General features: G+C 45.5%; 1 protein-coding gene across 8 annotated transcripts in view; it reads left to right on the top strand.

The window, feature by feature from the left end:
- atp8a2 (ATPase phospholipid transporting 8A2) overlaps positions 1-10,577 on the top strand; it is a 65,908-nt gene extending 55,331 nt beyond the window's left edge. For 7 of the 8 annotated variants that reach the window (XM_014159476.3, XM_014159473.3, XM_014159472.3 and 4 more), the window contains 8 exons: positions 1,172-1,250; positions 1,344-1,405; positions 1,868-1,924; positions 2,507-2,614; positions 4,416-4,504; positions 4,997-5,101; positions 9,207-9,301; positions 9,415-10,577. In XM_014159476.3, the coding sequence (XP_014014951.1) occupies positions 1,172-1,250; positions 1,344-1,405; positions 1,868-1,924; positions 2,507-2,614; positions 4,416-4,504; positions 4,997-5,101; positions 9,207-9,301; positions 9,415-9,509 (690 nt within the window). In that variant the 3' untranslated portion in view covers positions 9,510-10,577. The other variant, XM_014159477.3, reaches the window with a different exon arrangement.
- The last annotated feature ends 6,259 nt before the right edge of the window (positions 10,578-16,836 follow it).

Here is a 16,836-nt window from a genome sequence, read left to right as displayed (position 1 = left end):
ATTGTCATGCTCTGTGTTTGATGGGTCATGTCTGGGGCTTGTCTCTCTCTATGATGGATTTGAGAGGCCTGGTGTTTGTTTGGAACCCCAGCGGGTAAACAAGGTGGCAGGGAGTCCGGGCCGTCTCCATGGCAACGCTAATGATATTCAGAGGGCCAGAATAAGGAAGTCATTCAGTTAGGGGGTGGAAGGTGTGTGTAATGTGTGTGCGCAGGAGCAGGGCAGTTGGTTGGTAGAGATGCTGAATACACAGTGGTAGTTGTATTACTGTGAGGGGAAACACTGTTTTTGTATGTGGCCTCTGTGTGTTTTGGCATTGGTTTGTACTTACTACTACTGCCCTCTCTCGCTCTCTCCATCCTCTCGCTCTGTCTCTCTCTGTGTGTCTCTGTCTCTCTCTCTGTGTGTCTCTGTCTCTCTCTCTGTGTGTCTCTGTCTCTCTCTCTGTGTGTCTCTGTCTCTCTCTCTGTGTGTCTCTGTCTCTCTCTCTGTGTGTCTCTGTCTCTCTCTCTGTGTGTCTCTGTCTCTCTCTCTGTGTGTCTCTGTCTCTCTCTCTGTGTGTCTCTGTCTCTCTCTCTCTGTGTCTCTCTCTCTCTCTCTCTCTCTCTCTCTCTCTCTCTGTGTGTCTCTGTCTCTCTCTCTCTCTCTCTCTGTCTCTCTCTCTCTGTGTCTCTGTCTCTCTCTCTCTGTGTCTCTCTCTCTCTGTCTCTCTCTCTCTGTCTCTCTGTGTCTCTCTCTCTCTCTCTCTCTGTGTGTCTCTGTCTCTCTGTGTCTCTCTCTCTCTCTCTCTCTCTCTCTCTGTGTGTCTCTGTCTCTCTGTGTCTCTCTCTCTCTCTCTCTCTCTCTCTCTCTCTGTGTGTCTCTGTCTCTCTGTGTCTCTCTCTCTCTCTCTCTCTCTCTCTCTGTGTGTCTCTGTCTCTCTGTGTCTCTCTCTCTCTCTCTCTCTCTCTCTCTCTGTGTGTCTCTGTCTCTGTGTCTCTCTCTCTCTCTCTCTCTCTCTCTGTGTGTCTCTGTCTCTCTGTCTCTCTCTCTCTCTCTCTCTCTCTCTCTCTCTCTCTCTCTCTCTCTCTCTGTGTGTCTCTGTCTCTCTGTGTCTCTCTCTCTCTCTCTCTCTCTCTCTCTCTCTCTCTCTCTCTGTGTGTCTCTGTCTCTGTGTGTCTCTCTCTCTCAGGTGTTTTGGGGTCACTGTATAAATGCTCTGATCCATTCCATTATTCTCTTCTGGTTTCCACTCAAAGTTCTAGAACATGGTAAGTAGTGGTCCCTACATCCTCCCTGCTAGACACACACTCTTCATTAACTTAATATCTTGTGGTAAATATTTGTGTGTGTGTTCTCCCCAGACAGTCCTTTCAACAACGGTCATGGAACTGACTACCTGTTTGTGGGGAACATGGTCTACACGGTAAGCAGATGCCCTACACCGTGTCTCGTTTATGTTGGCGCTGACACTCTGAACATTAACATGGACTCATCCCACTAATGTAATGCCCAGTCTGATGAAATGTGTGTGTCAGTTACACTTTTTGGATCCTGCTACAGAGATGCTAGACTCTGGCCATTTTAAATCAGTAATGAAGTGCTCATGGGACTGCAGTTAGTCTACCTCAGCAATCGCTCTACTCATCTACCTTATTCCCTCTCTCTCTCTCTCTCTCTCTCTCTCTCCATCACTCTGTTCCTTATATTTATCATGGTGTTTGTGTTTAGATGGCTGAGAGCAGCAGGTACACGCTGAGGGTTTTAACAGGAATTGTTAAGTTTACAGTATATCATTATGGATGTTTTATCTCTGGTGTCGTTTGTGAACTAACCATTCCTCTTTCTCGCTCTCTTTCTCGCTCTCATTCTCTCTCTCTATCTGCAGTATGTGGTAGTAACAGTGTGTTTAAAAGCTGGTATGGAAACCACTGCCTGGACCAGGGTAAGACTTTGTTTCCCCTCTAATACACCCTCCCACTTCACTAGCCCTATAGACTGCTTCTATGTACCACGCTGACATATAGTACCACATGACTGGTGGCCTACAGGTTGACAGCTGACACTGTTGTGTACAGGTATAGGTGGCAGTGTAGGGTATACTAGTGTAGAGAGATCACACACACACACACACACACACTCTCGCTCCTTGCCATGTGTTACAGCCATTTCAGGGCATTCCCACTCCAGGGACAGGGTTGAGGGGGGCGTTGACACGCCCCGTCCGTTCAGCTGTCCACACAACACCCCCCCGGTAATGAAGCAGGGTCCCATAGCTATTCACACAGTGTCCCCTTACAGAGAGGGGGAGAGAGAGAGAGAGGGAAGGAGGGATAGACAAAGGAAAAGAAAGAGGGAGGGAAAGGGACAGAAGGGGAGGGAGAGAGGGAAAGAGGGGGACTCTCAGGGACAAGGTTGTCTATATTCAGTGTTTGTACATTAACTATGTGACCTCGCTCTATATTACTCACCCTTTCTCCTTCCTCTCCCACCCCCCTCTCCCACCCCCCCTCTCCCCTCCCTGTAGTTCTCCCACCTGGCAGTATGGGGCAGTATGATTCTCTGGATGCTGTTCTTCACTGTCTACTCAGCTTTCTGGCCGTCCATCCCCATCGCTCCTGACATGCAGGGCCAGGCAAGTCTCCTCTGATTCTTCTGTTACTACTTACGACTGTAGTGAACTCTTCCGTGTCTACAGGGCCCTGTTGGTTAGAAAAGCTGAGGCACCGCTGCAGAGGTGTGCGGTCAGCACCAAAAAACCCAGCCTCAGACCAGGCTGTAAATATGTCCTAATAGGCCAGAAACCATGGCAGCTCTGTGGATGTGTTCTATATGGACTTAATGCTTTCCACCCCCCCACCACTCCCCATACATGTGTCAGTCATTCTGATGGTGGGGGGGTAATACCCCCCCCCCCCCCCCACACACACACACACACACACACACACACACACACGGCGCCTGGGCGGCTGGCCTTCTGGGTGTTCCATGTCAGCACTGCTGGAGCCCCTGGGAGATTTATGCCCTTCCAGCCTACTCTGCAGGCCCTCTGCACCTGCTGCGCGGTCACCCGAGCCCCAGGCTTTTACGGCCTGCTCTGGTGGTGTTGACTATAGCTTGAGTGCCGGGCTGGGCAGGGCTGGAGGAGGACGGGTGTGTGTATATGGGGGACCCCCTGATTGAGGGTCCCATGTTGGGTTTTTTAGGGGGCTAGGTACAGGGAGCAGTGGTACCACAATGTGCAGGGAGACTGGGGGAGGGAGTCTCCGCCTCTTTCAGACCATTCATTCAATTTGTGTCAGAAATGAGGAATGTGAATAAACCCTGCAGCTGCTCCGTCCAACTAGGGAACTGGGGGAAACGCTCCCGTCTCCAATCCCTCCATCAGCCCGCTCAGACAACCCCATCACCTCCTTTCTCCTCCTCACTTCCCCTTGCTCTCTCACCCGTTCTCATCCCCTGTATCTCTACATTCATCTGCCCATAGGGGATGAATACTGGGCTATTCATTGAGTGCTCTGTGTTTACGCTTCAAATAATTGTTTGAGTTATGTTTGTGTGTGTCTGTGTGTGGCTGTTTGTTTGAGACTGTATTTGTGCGTGTGGGGTTTTTGACAAAGAATGTGTGTGTTTTTGGTGTGTTTGTGTGAGACCGACAGTCTGTCCTGTTGTCTGTGGCTGTTTGTCAAACTGTGTGTGTGTGTGTGTGTGTGTGTAGTCTGAGCTTCTCTGGCTGTGTTTCCAGCTGTCATTGGGAATGGCTCATAATGGTTTTCCGATTCAGTCCGGAGAATCCCCTTGGGAATGTCAGCTGTGTCCGGCCCAAAGTATCTCCCTCTGACCATCTCTGAACTACAGCCTCATAACAGGGACTAAGGGAAAACTGTAATCTTACTATGAATGTAGCTAGCTAGCCAGTACAGCGTAGACTACAGCACAGTCAATGTCCACTTGTATGAATGTAGATAGTATAGTAGAGAGATGGGCTTTGTTACCAGAAATATGTCAGGGCATATTTAGCAAACTGCTACTGGCATTTGGCATATGGTGGCAGAATTGGCTACCATGTAGAAAGACAAAGAGAGACAGAGTGCAGCTGATTGACAGGGGGACGGGGAGAGACCGTAGTTTAGAGGGGGACGGGGAGAGACCGTAGTTTAGAGGGGGACGGGGAGAGACCGTAGTTTAGAGGGGGACGGGGAGAGACCGTAGTTTAGAGGGGGACGGGGAGAGACCGTAGTTTAGAGGGGGATTAACCCCTGGAGACAGACTCATGGTTAGAGGTCAACGAGGCTGTCTGCAGCTGGACAACAGAGGGTGGAGACCCTGTGGAGTGTCTGTCTAACGTGTCTCTTGATGTGGCTGAAATGTGTTGTATGTCTCTCTCCTGGGTTCCTGGAGTGTTGTGTTGACGTTGTGTTGACGTTGTGTTGTAGGCTAGCAGAGTGATGCAGTGCTGGCACTTCTGGCTGGGGCTGGTCCTGGTGCCAGCAGCCTGTCTACTCAAAGACTTTGCCTGGAACGCGTGAGTAACACTCACACTGCATAAATACCACTTAAATCAATGCATATGAACAGCGATGTTTTTCACATTTCAATACGAACATATACACGTGTGTGTATAAACACAGTCCCGCTGTACCCAGATTTTGCGACTTCTGCGATTGGCGATTTTTTTTTTGCAAAATCAACCATTCCCGCATATTATGCTAGGGCTTGCAAATTTGACCATTCATCGCACTATTACCGCATAAAACGGTCAAATTACTGCATATAACTGTCTGAACACCACACTACAAAAAGTGGGCTCGCAATTTTAACCAATCACCATACTTTTACCACATATTTTGGTTCAGTCAAGCCACACGTCAACAAATATTATTTCCCTGACAGAAAAGTTAGCAATTTGCGATACCAAAGAAATCAAGCATTTCTGCCCGCAGATATCATCAAATCCTGTGAATGTGTCAACATAATCCTGTGAATGTGTCAACATAATCCTGTGAATGTGTTGTAGGGGTCGTCGCACTGTGAAGAAGTCTCTTCTGGAAGAGGTCCAGGAGCTGGAGGCCAGGGCTGTAGACCCAGGGGCCGCCGTGCTCCGAGACGCCAGCGGACGCAGGTCAGACACACACACACACACACCACACACACACACACTGCATCAAGGGATCACAGTTGGAGGGGGGGCACACAGACGGGATCTTTACTGAACTTACTGTGACATTGTTCATGTCATTTTCATAGCATGAGATAATGATAATTGCTTGGACTGAGGGGTCCCCCCCATTTAAATATTTTGTTAGAAAGTCTGTAAGATTGATGTGTTTATTATGATTTATGTCCCAGTGTTTTAAAGTCTAGCGTGTACCATATATGATAGTGATGTAACCATGGCCAGCTAACCTGTTGGTAACATGGTTGACCCATCCACAGAGCCAAAGCCAACCCTGAGGTCCCCTAGCCCCAGAGCTCAGGGCACAGACAGACACAGGTAGCACCTTGGCTTGGTTTGACCTGGCTCACTGTGTGAACTCTGACCTGTTTGTCTGCCCCTGCTCCGCTCTGCAAGACTCCTCCCCCGTCTCTCTCACTGCATCCTACACTCACTCACCCACCTCAGCACTCATGTTTCATCATATCTCTTTCTTTTCCTTCCCCATCTTCTTTTTCCTATCTCTCTATCTGATTGTGTCGAGTCAGGAAGTGGACAGGTTTGCACTGCTGTAAGGACTGGGTGTGCTGTAGCCTCTGTGATTGTGTGTTAGAGTTAGCCGTTTGTGTGTGTTTGTTTTGTATCGTGGGTTGTAGTCAGTATATCTATCATAAGATAAGAAGTAGAACCATTCAGGGTTGATCATGTTAGAAGGGGCTTTAAAACATCGGAGGTATTTGGCCATATTAGGTTGAGGAATGGAGTGGGAGATGGAAGACTGAGGTTTGGCCATTTGAGGGATGGTTGTGTGGGATATTGGCTGTGTATGGGGCTCTTTGGTGGGCTTTGGGCAGGAACAATAGTCCTCAATCATCCAGTGAGACGGCTAGGCCAACAGTCCAGAACAGAGAACTGGCTCAGACAGAGGTGGGCTGGGGAGGTGCTTGGGGACAGGGAGGGGAGGAAGGGCGTTGTTTTTGGACGGATGGGCGCACACAGCCTTCCCTAGCCTCGAAGTGAAGGCCATGGCCTGGGCTGAACCTTCTCCCAGAGATGGGTAGGAGCCCCCAGCGACGACCATGGAAAGCATTGAGGAGTTTGAGAGGCACAGAGGAGAAACGCACACATCTGTATTTCATAACGGGAGAGGATTGGGACAAGGATGGGAAAGGTAGAGGACCAAAGTTTCTCTGGGGAAGTAATTAGATGTGGCGCGTCCTTGGACTGTTTGGAGTCTCACTCCCCTTTCAGACAGCGACACTACAGGGGCGACGTGCGGCGGATTCAGTCATCACTTTACAGATGTGCTATTTATATATTGATTTTTTAGGCTATCAATTTGTTCTTCATTCATTCACCTTGTCATCCATTTAGCAGACCTCATTTTCTTTGGCGTACGATACCGTTGCAAAACTTCAGAACGGTTTTTCAGGCTTTTCCAAACACACCAGGTCTAAGTTCCCTGTGGTACCATAAAGAATAGGTCCCAGCTGCTTGCTCAGAAGTGTAACCTTGGGGAGGCTGGCCCGGGTCCACACACTCTGTGGATCGGATCAGGGCCCCTGCCCCAGTGCCAGGGAAACCCCTCATGTGATTTAATGCCTCATTGGCTGCCTGATCTAGAGAAGTAACCTACCGTGTTCCACAGCGGAATCAGACAATCTGGGAAGAATTCTGTGAAAGCATTCTGTTAGAAGGAAACATTCTGTTCTGTTTGGATACTGACTGTTAACAGAAAGTTTAGCATTGTCATTAGTGAGGAGGAGGATTGAGAGAGAGAGGAAGGCTGAGGATGTATGCGTGTCTGTCTGTGAATTTGTACGTGTTTGCATGTGAGCGTGAATGTTTAGAGTAGAGGAGGGATGACTGTCCTGGAAAACAGAGGGTGTAGTCTTCCTCTGGAGAGGGAGGGGGGGGGGCGCTAACATGGCTGGCTGTTTGCCCTGCAGTCACATAATGAGATGGGATTGGATTAACTGAATGTCAATCTGCTCTTCAGTACCAGCCAAGACATATGCCCAGCCCCCTAGCCCCTACCCTACCAGGTCTGGCTCTGGTAGTCACATCAACAAGTTGTCTTGTCTTGGGGTAAGGTCTAGGCAGGGGTTGACTTCAATAATACTAACAGGACTCAGCTATTTACATGGACATTTTAGTCATTTGGCAGACACTCTTATCCAGAGAGACTTACAACTAGTGCAATTCATCTGAAGACAACAACATATCACAGTTGTACATTTTCCCTCCTTTCCTTTATCAGCAAAGTCCGTGTTAGTGGGAAAGACAAGTGCCTATACCATGCCCTAATAGTACAAAATGATCTCCTCTTCTCACTTCCTTGTTCCTTTCCTTCAAGACCTCAGATCTGCAGGTCTTCAAGGTGTAAGCAATAGGGTGGCCTATCCATTGGTTTCACCTATATGTGTTCATAAAGGGAAGGAAATCATAGCCTGGTCCCAGATCTGTTTGTGCTCTTGCCAATGCCTAATGTTGTTATTGTCAAGTCATTGGCATGAGAATGAGTGACAAGGAGTTGGCATGATAGCACAGACAGGATGACATGGCCGTGTAACTTCTGGACCGCATGAGCAGAGCGTGAGTCACTTGATCAAGACTCTCGGAGGTGAGCTGTGTGTCGTAATCTGACCAGAACCTAGAGTGTAATTTTCCGCCGAGCCGTGCTGCGATCCTCTAGCCGAGCCTCTAGCCGAGCCGTGCTGCGATCCTCTAGCCGAGCCTCTAGCCGAGCCGCGCTGCGAACCTCGAGCCGAGCCTCGCTGCTTACTCCCAGGTTTCATTTCAGATGAATCGTCTCACGCTATGTAAACGTTTCACCAATAGTGTAGCAGGCCAGTGACACTCAGGCTAAGCTTCAGAGAGTGTTCGGTCACAATCAAAGACTCCTGAGGGTTATACTACGAAGCAAGCTAGATCTACTCAGGATTTTCTAAAGCCAGCCAGCTTCAGTTAGCTTCACATACCAGCTCAGGCTTCAACCATACTACGACGGTGGATATTGCTGGACCGTCTGCTGTTAACTCTAGCGCTCAATCACACTGACAGCGTTATGGCGCAAAATAGTCCGCAGCATCATCTGGATATGTATGCAACAAAATGTCAATATTCACTTTCTGCTACCATTTCTGTCAGGCTGTTAACGCATACAGTTTGACGCATACGTTCCATAAATCCAACGTATGGTATGCACCACACCGAACGCACAGCAACTGCCTCTGCAACGCAATGCTGCAAACGCAGCGGTTTCATTGGAAATGAATGTAATTCTGGTGTACCAAAATACAATGATCCTGTCAGTGTGATCAAAGCGTACGCACAGTTACAAGCCTGCTACATGTCGCACACGACTAGTCAAACGCCAAAGTCTTCATTGAGACAATGCTGAAACATCAATCCATGGGCGAGTCGGTGGCACATGTTCATTTGTGCTGAAATCAAAATGAAGGAAAAGTTATATTTGAAATTCAGCAGGCTATGGTGTGAAATAGGCTTTTAGAAGGGCCGTCTTTACTTTATTACTTTGGTGTGCTTATCAATGCATGAGCACCTTTTCTTCCCACTCCTATCGATTAAAATAATTGTAGTAGTAGTCATACAGAAGTTTCAAATGCTTCCTCTCATTACTAATAATGTGTTTAGGTATTTTAACATAAAAATAAACACATAGCTTTTTGATTAATAAAATATGGAATCAGTCTTCCTGAAATTAAGGGGATGATGATGGTGATGCAATCTTTGTAAGAGGGAGGGAATCTGATTTACTTTGGTCCTCAACTCGCGGCTCAGAGACTTCATTCAGGATAAATGGAGTTAGCCCTGAGTTAGCCTGCCCCGGAGCAGGTTAGTTCTGAAGGATTCGTTGCCATAGAAATTGACCTGACTAAAAGGTGATCCACATTTGTCGGACTGGTTATCCCTCAGAGTAGTACTTCCACCTGTTGTGTTAACCTGTCATAGAGATATAGAGATTTTCCCTGTGATTGGCGCTATAACCTGTCAATCAGTGGCTGTGTATTCTGTGATTGGTTGACTTACCTGTCCGTCTCTTCTCCAGTCTGAATGAGCGTGCCCACCTGTTGACGCGGGTCTTTAGGAAAACACCCTCCAACGTGGGCCGCAAAAACTCTGTGCAGCAGAGCAACGTGTCCCGTGAGTATCCCTGTCCTTGTCCCAGCCTTGGATTTACTTCTATATAGGTAGGTAAACATACAGTGGTGTACTTACTGTACTTGTCCCTCTCCCCTCCTCTTCTCTATCTCTAGATGGCTATGCCTTCTCCCAGGAGGAACATGGGGTGGTGTCTCAGTCACAGGTGTGTCGATCCTACGACACCACCCGCCAACGGCCCAGCATCTAGCCCCTCCCACTGCCCCGCCGCCCCGCCCTCAGCCCACCTGGCTACGGGGTGCTTGGCGAGAGTTGCCAAGGTGGCCACAACGGTTGCCAAGGCGACAGCGGAGACAGACTATGCTGAGTGACCGACCCTGCTGTGGCCTTACTGGAACTTATACTGACTTTGACCTCTGACCTTGACCCCTGGAGATCATTGCTAGGCATGGAACACTGACTAAAGGGAAGGGACCAGACCCGTCTATACTGTCAAACCTGGTCTCCACACACACACACACACATACATATATATATATATATATATATATATATATATATATATATATATATATATATTACACAGACAGAGCAGACACACAGGCATGAGTAATCACAACCACACAAACAGGCATAATAAATCAACCACAGAGACTAATGTGTATCTAATCATAGCATGGACTGGGTTTAGTTTATCCACCTGTGCGTCTTTGTCCGTGTGCATGGCTGTGCTTCTGTATGTATCTGCCATCCTGTCTGTCTGTGTGTGTGTGTGTGCTGCTCGCGTGTGTCTGTGTCCACACTCCCTCACATCTCCCTCTCCTGAGCAGGGGTTTAACTCATCCGTCATCACCGTGGCCATGGGAGAAAGGGAGGAAGAGGAGGGGGGCACTTTAACATAAACACCAAACACACACTGGCCTAGGAGGGATTCCTCTCAGAGCTGAAGAGGGGGATTGGAGAGGAGGGGGCACCCTGTAGACCTCCATCAGCTTCTTTAGCTCTTATTCTCCCTTTCACTACTTTTCTATCTCTCTCTGCTTTTCTCTCTCGCTCTCTCGCTCTCGCTCTCTCTGGATCAGTGACCTCCTCGTCTCTCTCCCCCCTCATCTGCGGCACGTCTCCTCTTCCTGCTCGGTTGAATCTATTTTCCCTTGTATTCCGCCACTGCTGTGATTCCTGCAATCCTGCCTGTCGCCCCAGGAGGCCGAGTTAGCAGCAGCCTGGCTTGTAGTGCTTCCTCTGTTTGTTGGGTTCTCAATTAATCTATGGACTTATTCTTTGTTGAATAAAATGGACTTGTGTCTCTGTCTTTTAATGCCTATGTTTGTTCTACTTTTCTCTGGACTACCCACTATACTTTACCTGGAGTTATTGTTGATGATAACAAATAAACAGGTGCTACATATCTACACTACCGTTCAAAAGTTTGGGGTCACTTAGAAATGTCCTTGTTTTTAAAAGAAAGGCAACATTTTTGTCCATTAAAATAACATCAAATTGATCAGAAATACAGTGTAGAAATTGTTAACGTTGTAAATGACTATTGTAGCTGGAAATGGCTTTTTATTTTTTTAATTTAATGGAATATCTACATAGGCGTACAGAGGGCCATTATCAGCAACCATCAGAAGGAAGGCTATGTTACAAGGGCACGTTGTGTTAGCCTTTTAAAATGATAAACTTGGATTAGCTAATTGATCATTAGAAAACCCTTTTGCAATTAACAAGAAGCAAAGAACTTTCTTCTGAAACTCGTCAGTCTATTCTTGTTCTGAAAAATGAAGGCTATTCCATGTAAGAAATTACCAAGAAACTGAAGATCTCGTACAACGCTGTGTATTACTCTCTTCACAGAACAGCGCAAACTGGCTCTAACCAGAATAGAAAGAGTGGGAGGCCCCGGTGCACAACTGAGCAAGAGGACAAGTACATTCGAGTGTCTAGTTTGAGAAACGGATGCCTCACGAGTCCTCAACTGGCAGCTTCATTAAATAGTACCCGCAAAACACCAGTCTCAATGTTAACAGTGGAGGCGACACCGGGATGCTGGCCTTCTAGGCAGAGTTGCAAAGAAAAAGCCATAACTCAGAATGGCCAATAAAAGATTAAGATGGGCAAAAGAACACAGACACCGGACAGAGGAAGATTGGAAAAAAAGTGTTATGGACAGACTAATCTAAGTTTGAGGTGTTCGGATCACAAAGAAGAACATTCGTGAGACGCAGAAAAAATGAATAAATGCTGGGGAAGTGCTTAAGGCCTTTTGTCAAGCATGGTGGAGGCAATGTGATGGTCTGGGGGTGCTTTGGTGGTGGTAAAGTGGGAGATTTGTACAGGGTAGAAGGGATCTTGAAGAAGGAAGGCTATCACTCCATTTTGCAATGCCATGCCATACCCTGTAGACGGCGCTTAATTGGAGCCAATTTCCTCCTACAACAGGACAATGACCCAAAGCACAGCTCCAAACTATGCAAGAACTATTTAGGGAAGAAGCAGTCAGCTGATTTTCTGTCTATAATGGAGTCACTGGATCTCAACCCTATTGAGCTGTTGTGGGAGCAGCTTGACCGTATGGTATGTAAGAAGTGACCATCAAGCCAATCCAACTTGTGGGAGGTGCTTCAGGAATCATGGAGTGAAATCTCTTCAAATCACCTCAACAAATTGACATCTAGAATGCCAAAGGTCTGCAAGGCTGTAATTTCTACAAATGGAGGATTCTTTAACGAAAGCAAAGTTTGAAGGACATAATTATTATTTCAATTAAAAATCATTATTTATAACCTTGTCAACGTCTTGACTATATTTCCTATTCATTTTGCAACTTATTTCATGTATGTTTTCAAGGAAAACAAGGACATTTCAAGGTGACCCCAAACTTTTGAATGGTAGTGTACTTAAATGAAATTTCATTTCAACTCCATCAATGTTGCGTCAAAAGACAGGTATTCATATTCAAGGCGTTCAGATTTAACTGATTTCAAAGATAAAACACCAGCAGGGGGCGAAAGATTGTATGCATTGTGGAACCCATCATTAGCTTGTGTTTCCCTGGGGAACATATATACTGGTGCACCTTTGTGATAGCAGGTGGTGAAATGTTTGGTGGAAAAGCATTTCACTGGAAGTCCTTCACGGAAGAGGAGACTCTCATCCATACACATTCAGCTCATTTAGGATTCTGGAGACTCAACCGGTAGGCACATGGACATTGTTGTGTAAAATTGTTGCCAGTTAGGTGTTTATTTGTGTTGAGAATTGAGACCAATTGTCTAATTTAGTATATAGTATAATTTAGATAATATGACTACATTAAGATTATATATTTAATTTGAAATGACCTTACTTGAAGTAATGTATATTTCTTTTTGTGTTTTGCCTTTTAAAGGTTATCAACCTAACTAACTAAAGAACTAATTAACTAACTAACTGACTAAAGAAATAAAAGAAGTCAGAAGAAAACTGAGTTGTCCCTTGCGTCCTACAGTCCTTAGAGGCCTTTTTCAAGTTTGGGCAAAGAGCTGCAGTGTGAACCATACACAACTTGACAATCAATAAGCAGTATATTGGAAAGTCCGCATAGATAACATTTCAATAAATATTCTGTAGAATGTGTGTTGTTGCTTCCAACCCTATATGGTGTGTTGTGGTCTGTGTGAAAGCAATGTCTGCCAAATCTGTGTTAAGGACACGTGAGAGCAGGAATGCTAAGGTCAGGGGATTTTACTCCAATGCTTTTTGACTTTTACTTAATAAATCATAATTTAAGAAAAGGCACAATTGAATGGTCTCATGCAAGACAGATTAGCAGTTCAGGTTTAGGTTACTTAATCAATGAGAACATTGAGAAAGAGAGTAGGGTCAGTAAATACACAGTCAAAGTGAAGGCTGAGAGCATGTTGGAGGAGAACACGAGATAAACAGTCAAAATAGTCAACATACGGCCAGTTTCACAGAAAGAGATGGAATACATATACTCCAAGTTAATGTGATGAATCTACATTATAGATGTAAACTGTGAATACGCTACAAGCCAGCCATTCATTACCTGTTAGCATCTCCATTAAACTCCCGTTCCTGATCAGCATGGAGCAGCATGGGGTTCCCACACCCACCTTCCTGGATGTCTCCAAGCCTCCAGCCCAGCTCCAACCTGCAGCCGCTCGTCTCCAATGTGGGGAATCAATTTCTTCTCCCTAGTAGGAGCCTTAGATCCATTTAATCTCCCTCTCTCCACCTACACTTCCCCACCCCACATTCTAGTCCCACTAGTTTCCATAGAGATGTGCCAAGAACACACCTCCTTCACCCTTCAATGTTGTGATGTAAAAATATTGGCAAAATGTATTACTCAGAATAGAAAAGGTCCTACCGGACATTATTAATCAGGATTCCTAAGATATGTTATGTTGATATATATCTTGAGATATATTGGAGACAACATTAGACAACTACTGTAAATAATGGAAAACTATGAGAATGCAAGGAAAACAGGTTTAATCTTTAGAGCAGATTTTGATAAAGTAATGTATAACAATCCTTCACGTAAGATAATAAGTAAGGGTAACTTCTCTTGAGAACTTTGAATTGTCAAGAGCCGTAAAACAAGTTGTTTTTATTTAACAAGAAAAAGCCCATTGAGACCCAGTCTCTTTTTCAAGGGAGACCTGGCCAAGAAGGCAGTAACAATCAATACATTACAGAATTAAAACATACAACAACATGATCCGGACGAAAAATATATATTTAAACTCTTCTGTAACAGTCTCCCATCAACATTTGAAATGAATTCAGTGCCACTAACATATCAAGATGAAGCATGGATTGTAGACTATTCCATGCATCTGGTGCACAAGAAGAGATTGCAGTCTTGCCTAATACTGTAAATGTCCTGGGGACTTTTAAGTACAAACCACCTAGCAGACCGGGTATGGTAACTGCTGGTGGTGAAGGAGACCAGACTACAGAGGTAAAGAGGAATCTTTGTAAATGAACACGTACAGGTTTACCTCTCATGTTGCCCTCTGTCACCATACCTACAGTGCATTCAGAAAGTACTCAGACCCCTTGACTTTTTCCACATCTTGTTACATTACAGCCTTAGTGTAAAATTGATTAATGACAAAAAATTATCATCAATCTACACACAATACCCCATAATGACAAAGCGAAAACAGGTTTTTAGAAATACATTATTTACATACAGTTGTAGTCGGAAGTTAACATACGCCTTAGCCAAATACTAAATATTTAAACTCAGTTTTTCACAATTCCTGACATTTAATCCGAGTAAAAATTCCCTGTCTTAGGTCAGTTAGGATCACCACTTTATTTTAAGAATGTGAAATGTCAGAATAATAGTAGAGAGAATTATTTATTTCAGCTTTTATTTCTTTCATCACATTCCCAGTGGGTCAGGAGTTCACATATACTCAATTAGTACTTGGTAGCATTGCCTTTAAATTGTTTAACTTGAGTCAAACGTTTGAGTAGCCTTCCACAAGCTTCCCACAATAAGTTGGGTGAATTTTGGCCCATTCCTCCTGACAGCTGGTGTAACTGAGTCAGGTTTGTAGGCCTCCTTGCTCGCACACGCTTTTTCAGTTCTGCCCACAAATGTTCGATGGGATTGAGGTCAGGGCTTTGTGATGGCCACTCCAATACCTTGACTTTGTAGTCCTTAAGCCATTTTGCCACAACTTTGGAAGTATGCTTGGGGTCATTGTCCATTTGGAAGACTCATTTGCGACCAAGCGTTAACTTTCTGACTGATGTCTTGAGATGTTGCTTCAATATATCCACATAATTTTCCTCCCTCATGATGCCATCTATTTTGTGAAGTGCACCAGTCCCTCCTGCAGCAAATCACTCCCACAACATGATGCTGCCACCCCTGTGCTTCATGGTTGGGATGGTGATCTTCGGCTTGCAAGCCTCCCCCTTTTTCCTCTAAACATAACGATGGTCATTATGGCCAAACAGTTCTATTTTTGTTTCATCAGACCAGAGGACATTTCTCCAAAAAGTACGTTCTTTGTCCCCATGTGCAGTTGCAAACCGTAGTCTGGCTTTTTTTATGGCGGTTTTGGAGCAGTGGCTTCTTCCTCGCTGAGCGGCCTTTCAGGTTATGTCGATATAGGACTCGTTTTTACTGTGGATACAGATACTTTTGTACCTGTTTCTTCCAGCATCTTCACAAGGTCCTTTGCTGTTGTTCTGGGATTGATTTGCACTTTTCGCACCAAAGTACGTTCATCTCTAGGAGACAGAACGCGTCTCCTTCCTGAGCGGTATGACGGCTGCGTGGTTCCATGTTGTTTATACTTGCGTGCTATTGTTTGTACAGATGAACGTGGTACCTTCAGGCGTTTGGAAATTGCTTCCAAGGATGAACCAGACTTGTGGAGATCTACAATTTTCTTTCTGAGGTCTTGGCTGATTTCTTTTGATTTTCCCATGTCAAGCAAAGAGGCATTACGTTTGAAGGTAGGCCTTGAAATACATCCACAGGTACACCTCCAATTGACTCAAATGATGTCAATTAGCCTGTCAGAAGTTTCTAAAGCCATGACATCATTTTTCTGGAATTTTCCAAGCTGTTTAAAGGCACAGTCAACTTAGTGTATGTAAACTTCTGACCCACTGGAATTGTGATACAGTGAATTATAAGTGAAATAATCTGTAAACAATTGTTGGAAAAATGACTTGTCATGCACAAAGTAGATGTCCTAACCAACTTGCCAAAACTATAGTTTGTTAACAAGAAATTTGTGGAGTGGTTGAGAAATGAGTTTTAATGACTCCAACCTAAGTGTATGTAAACTTCCGACTTCAACTGTAAGTATTCAGACCCTTTGCTATGAGACTCGAAATTGAGCTCAGGTGCATCCTGTTTCCATTGATCATCCTTGAGATGTTTCTACAGCTTGATTGGAGTCCACTTGTGGTATATTCAATTGATTGGACATGATTTGGAAAGGCACACACCTGTCTATATAAGGTCCCACAGTTGACAGTGTATGTCAGAGCTAAAACCAAGCCATGAGGTCGAAGGAATTGTCCTTAGAGCTCAGAGACAGGATTGTGTCAAGGCACAGATCTGGGCAAGGGTACCAAAAAATGTATGCAGCATTGAAGGTCCCCAAGAACACAGTGGCCTCCATCATTCTTAAATGGAAGAAGGTTGGAACCACCAAAACTCTTCCTAGAGCTGGCCACCCGGGCAAACTGAGCAATCGGGGGAGAAGGGCCTTGGTCAGGGAGGTGACCAAGAACCCAATGGTCACTGACAGAGCTCCAATCTTGGTCTCAATATTGAACTCTTTGGCCTGAATGCCAAGCGTCACGTCTGGAGGAAACCTGGCATCATCCTTATGGTGAAGCATGGTGGTGGCAGCATTGTGCTGTGGGGATGATTTTCAGAGGCAGGGACTGGGAGACTAGTCAGGAATGAGGAAAGATGAGCAGAGCAAAGTACAGAGAGATCCTTGATGAAAACCTGCTCCAGAGCGCTCAGGAACTCAGACTGGGGTTAAGGTTCACCTTCCAAAAAGACAACAACCCTAAGCACACAG

The sequence above is a fragment of the Salmo salar genome, chromosome 19, assembly GCF_965601325.2.
Source record: "Salmo salar chromosome 19, fSalSal1, whole genome shotgun sequence".
In the NCBI taxonomy this organism is placed as follows: Eukaryota; Metazoa; Chordata; class Actinopteri; order Salmoniformes; family Salmonidae; genus Salmo; species Salmo salar.
The sequence above is the reverse complement of the archived record's forward strand: the minus strand, read 5'-3'. Positions and strand labels throughout refer to the sequence as shown.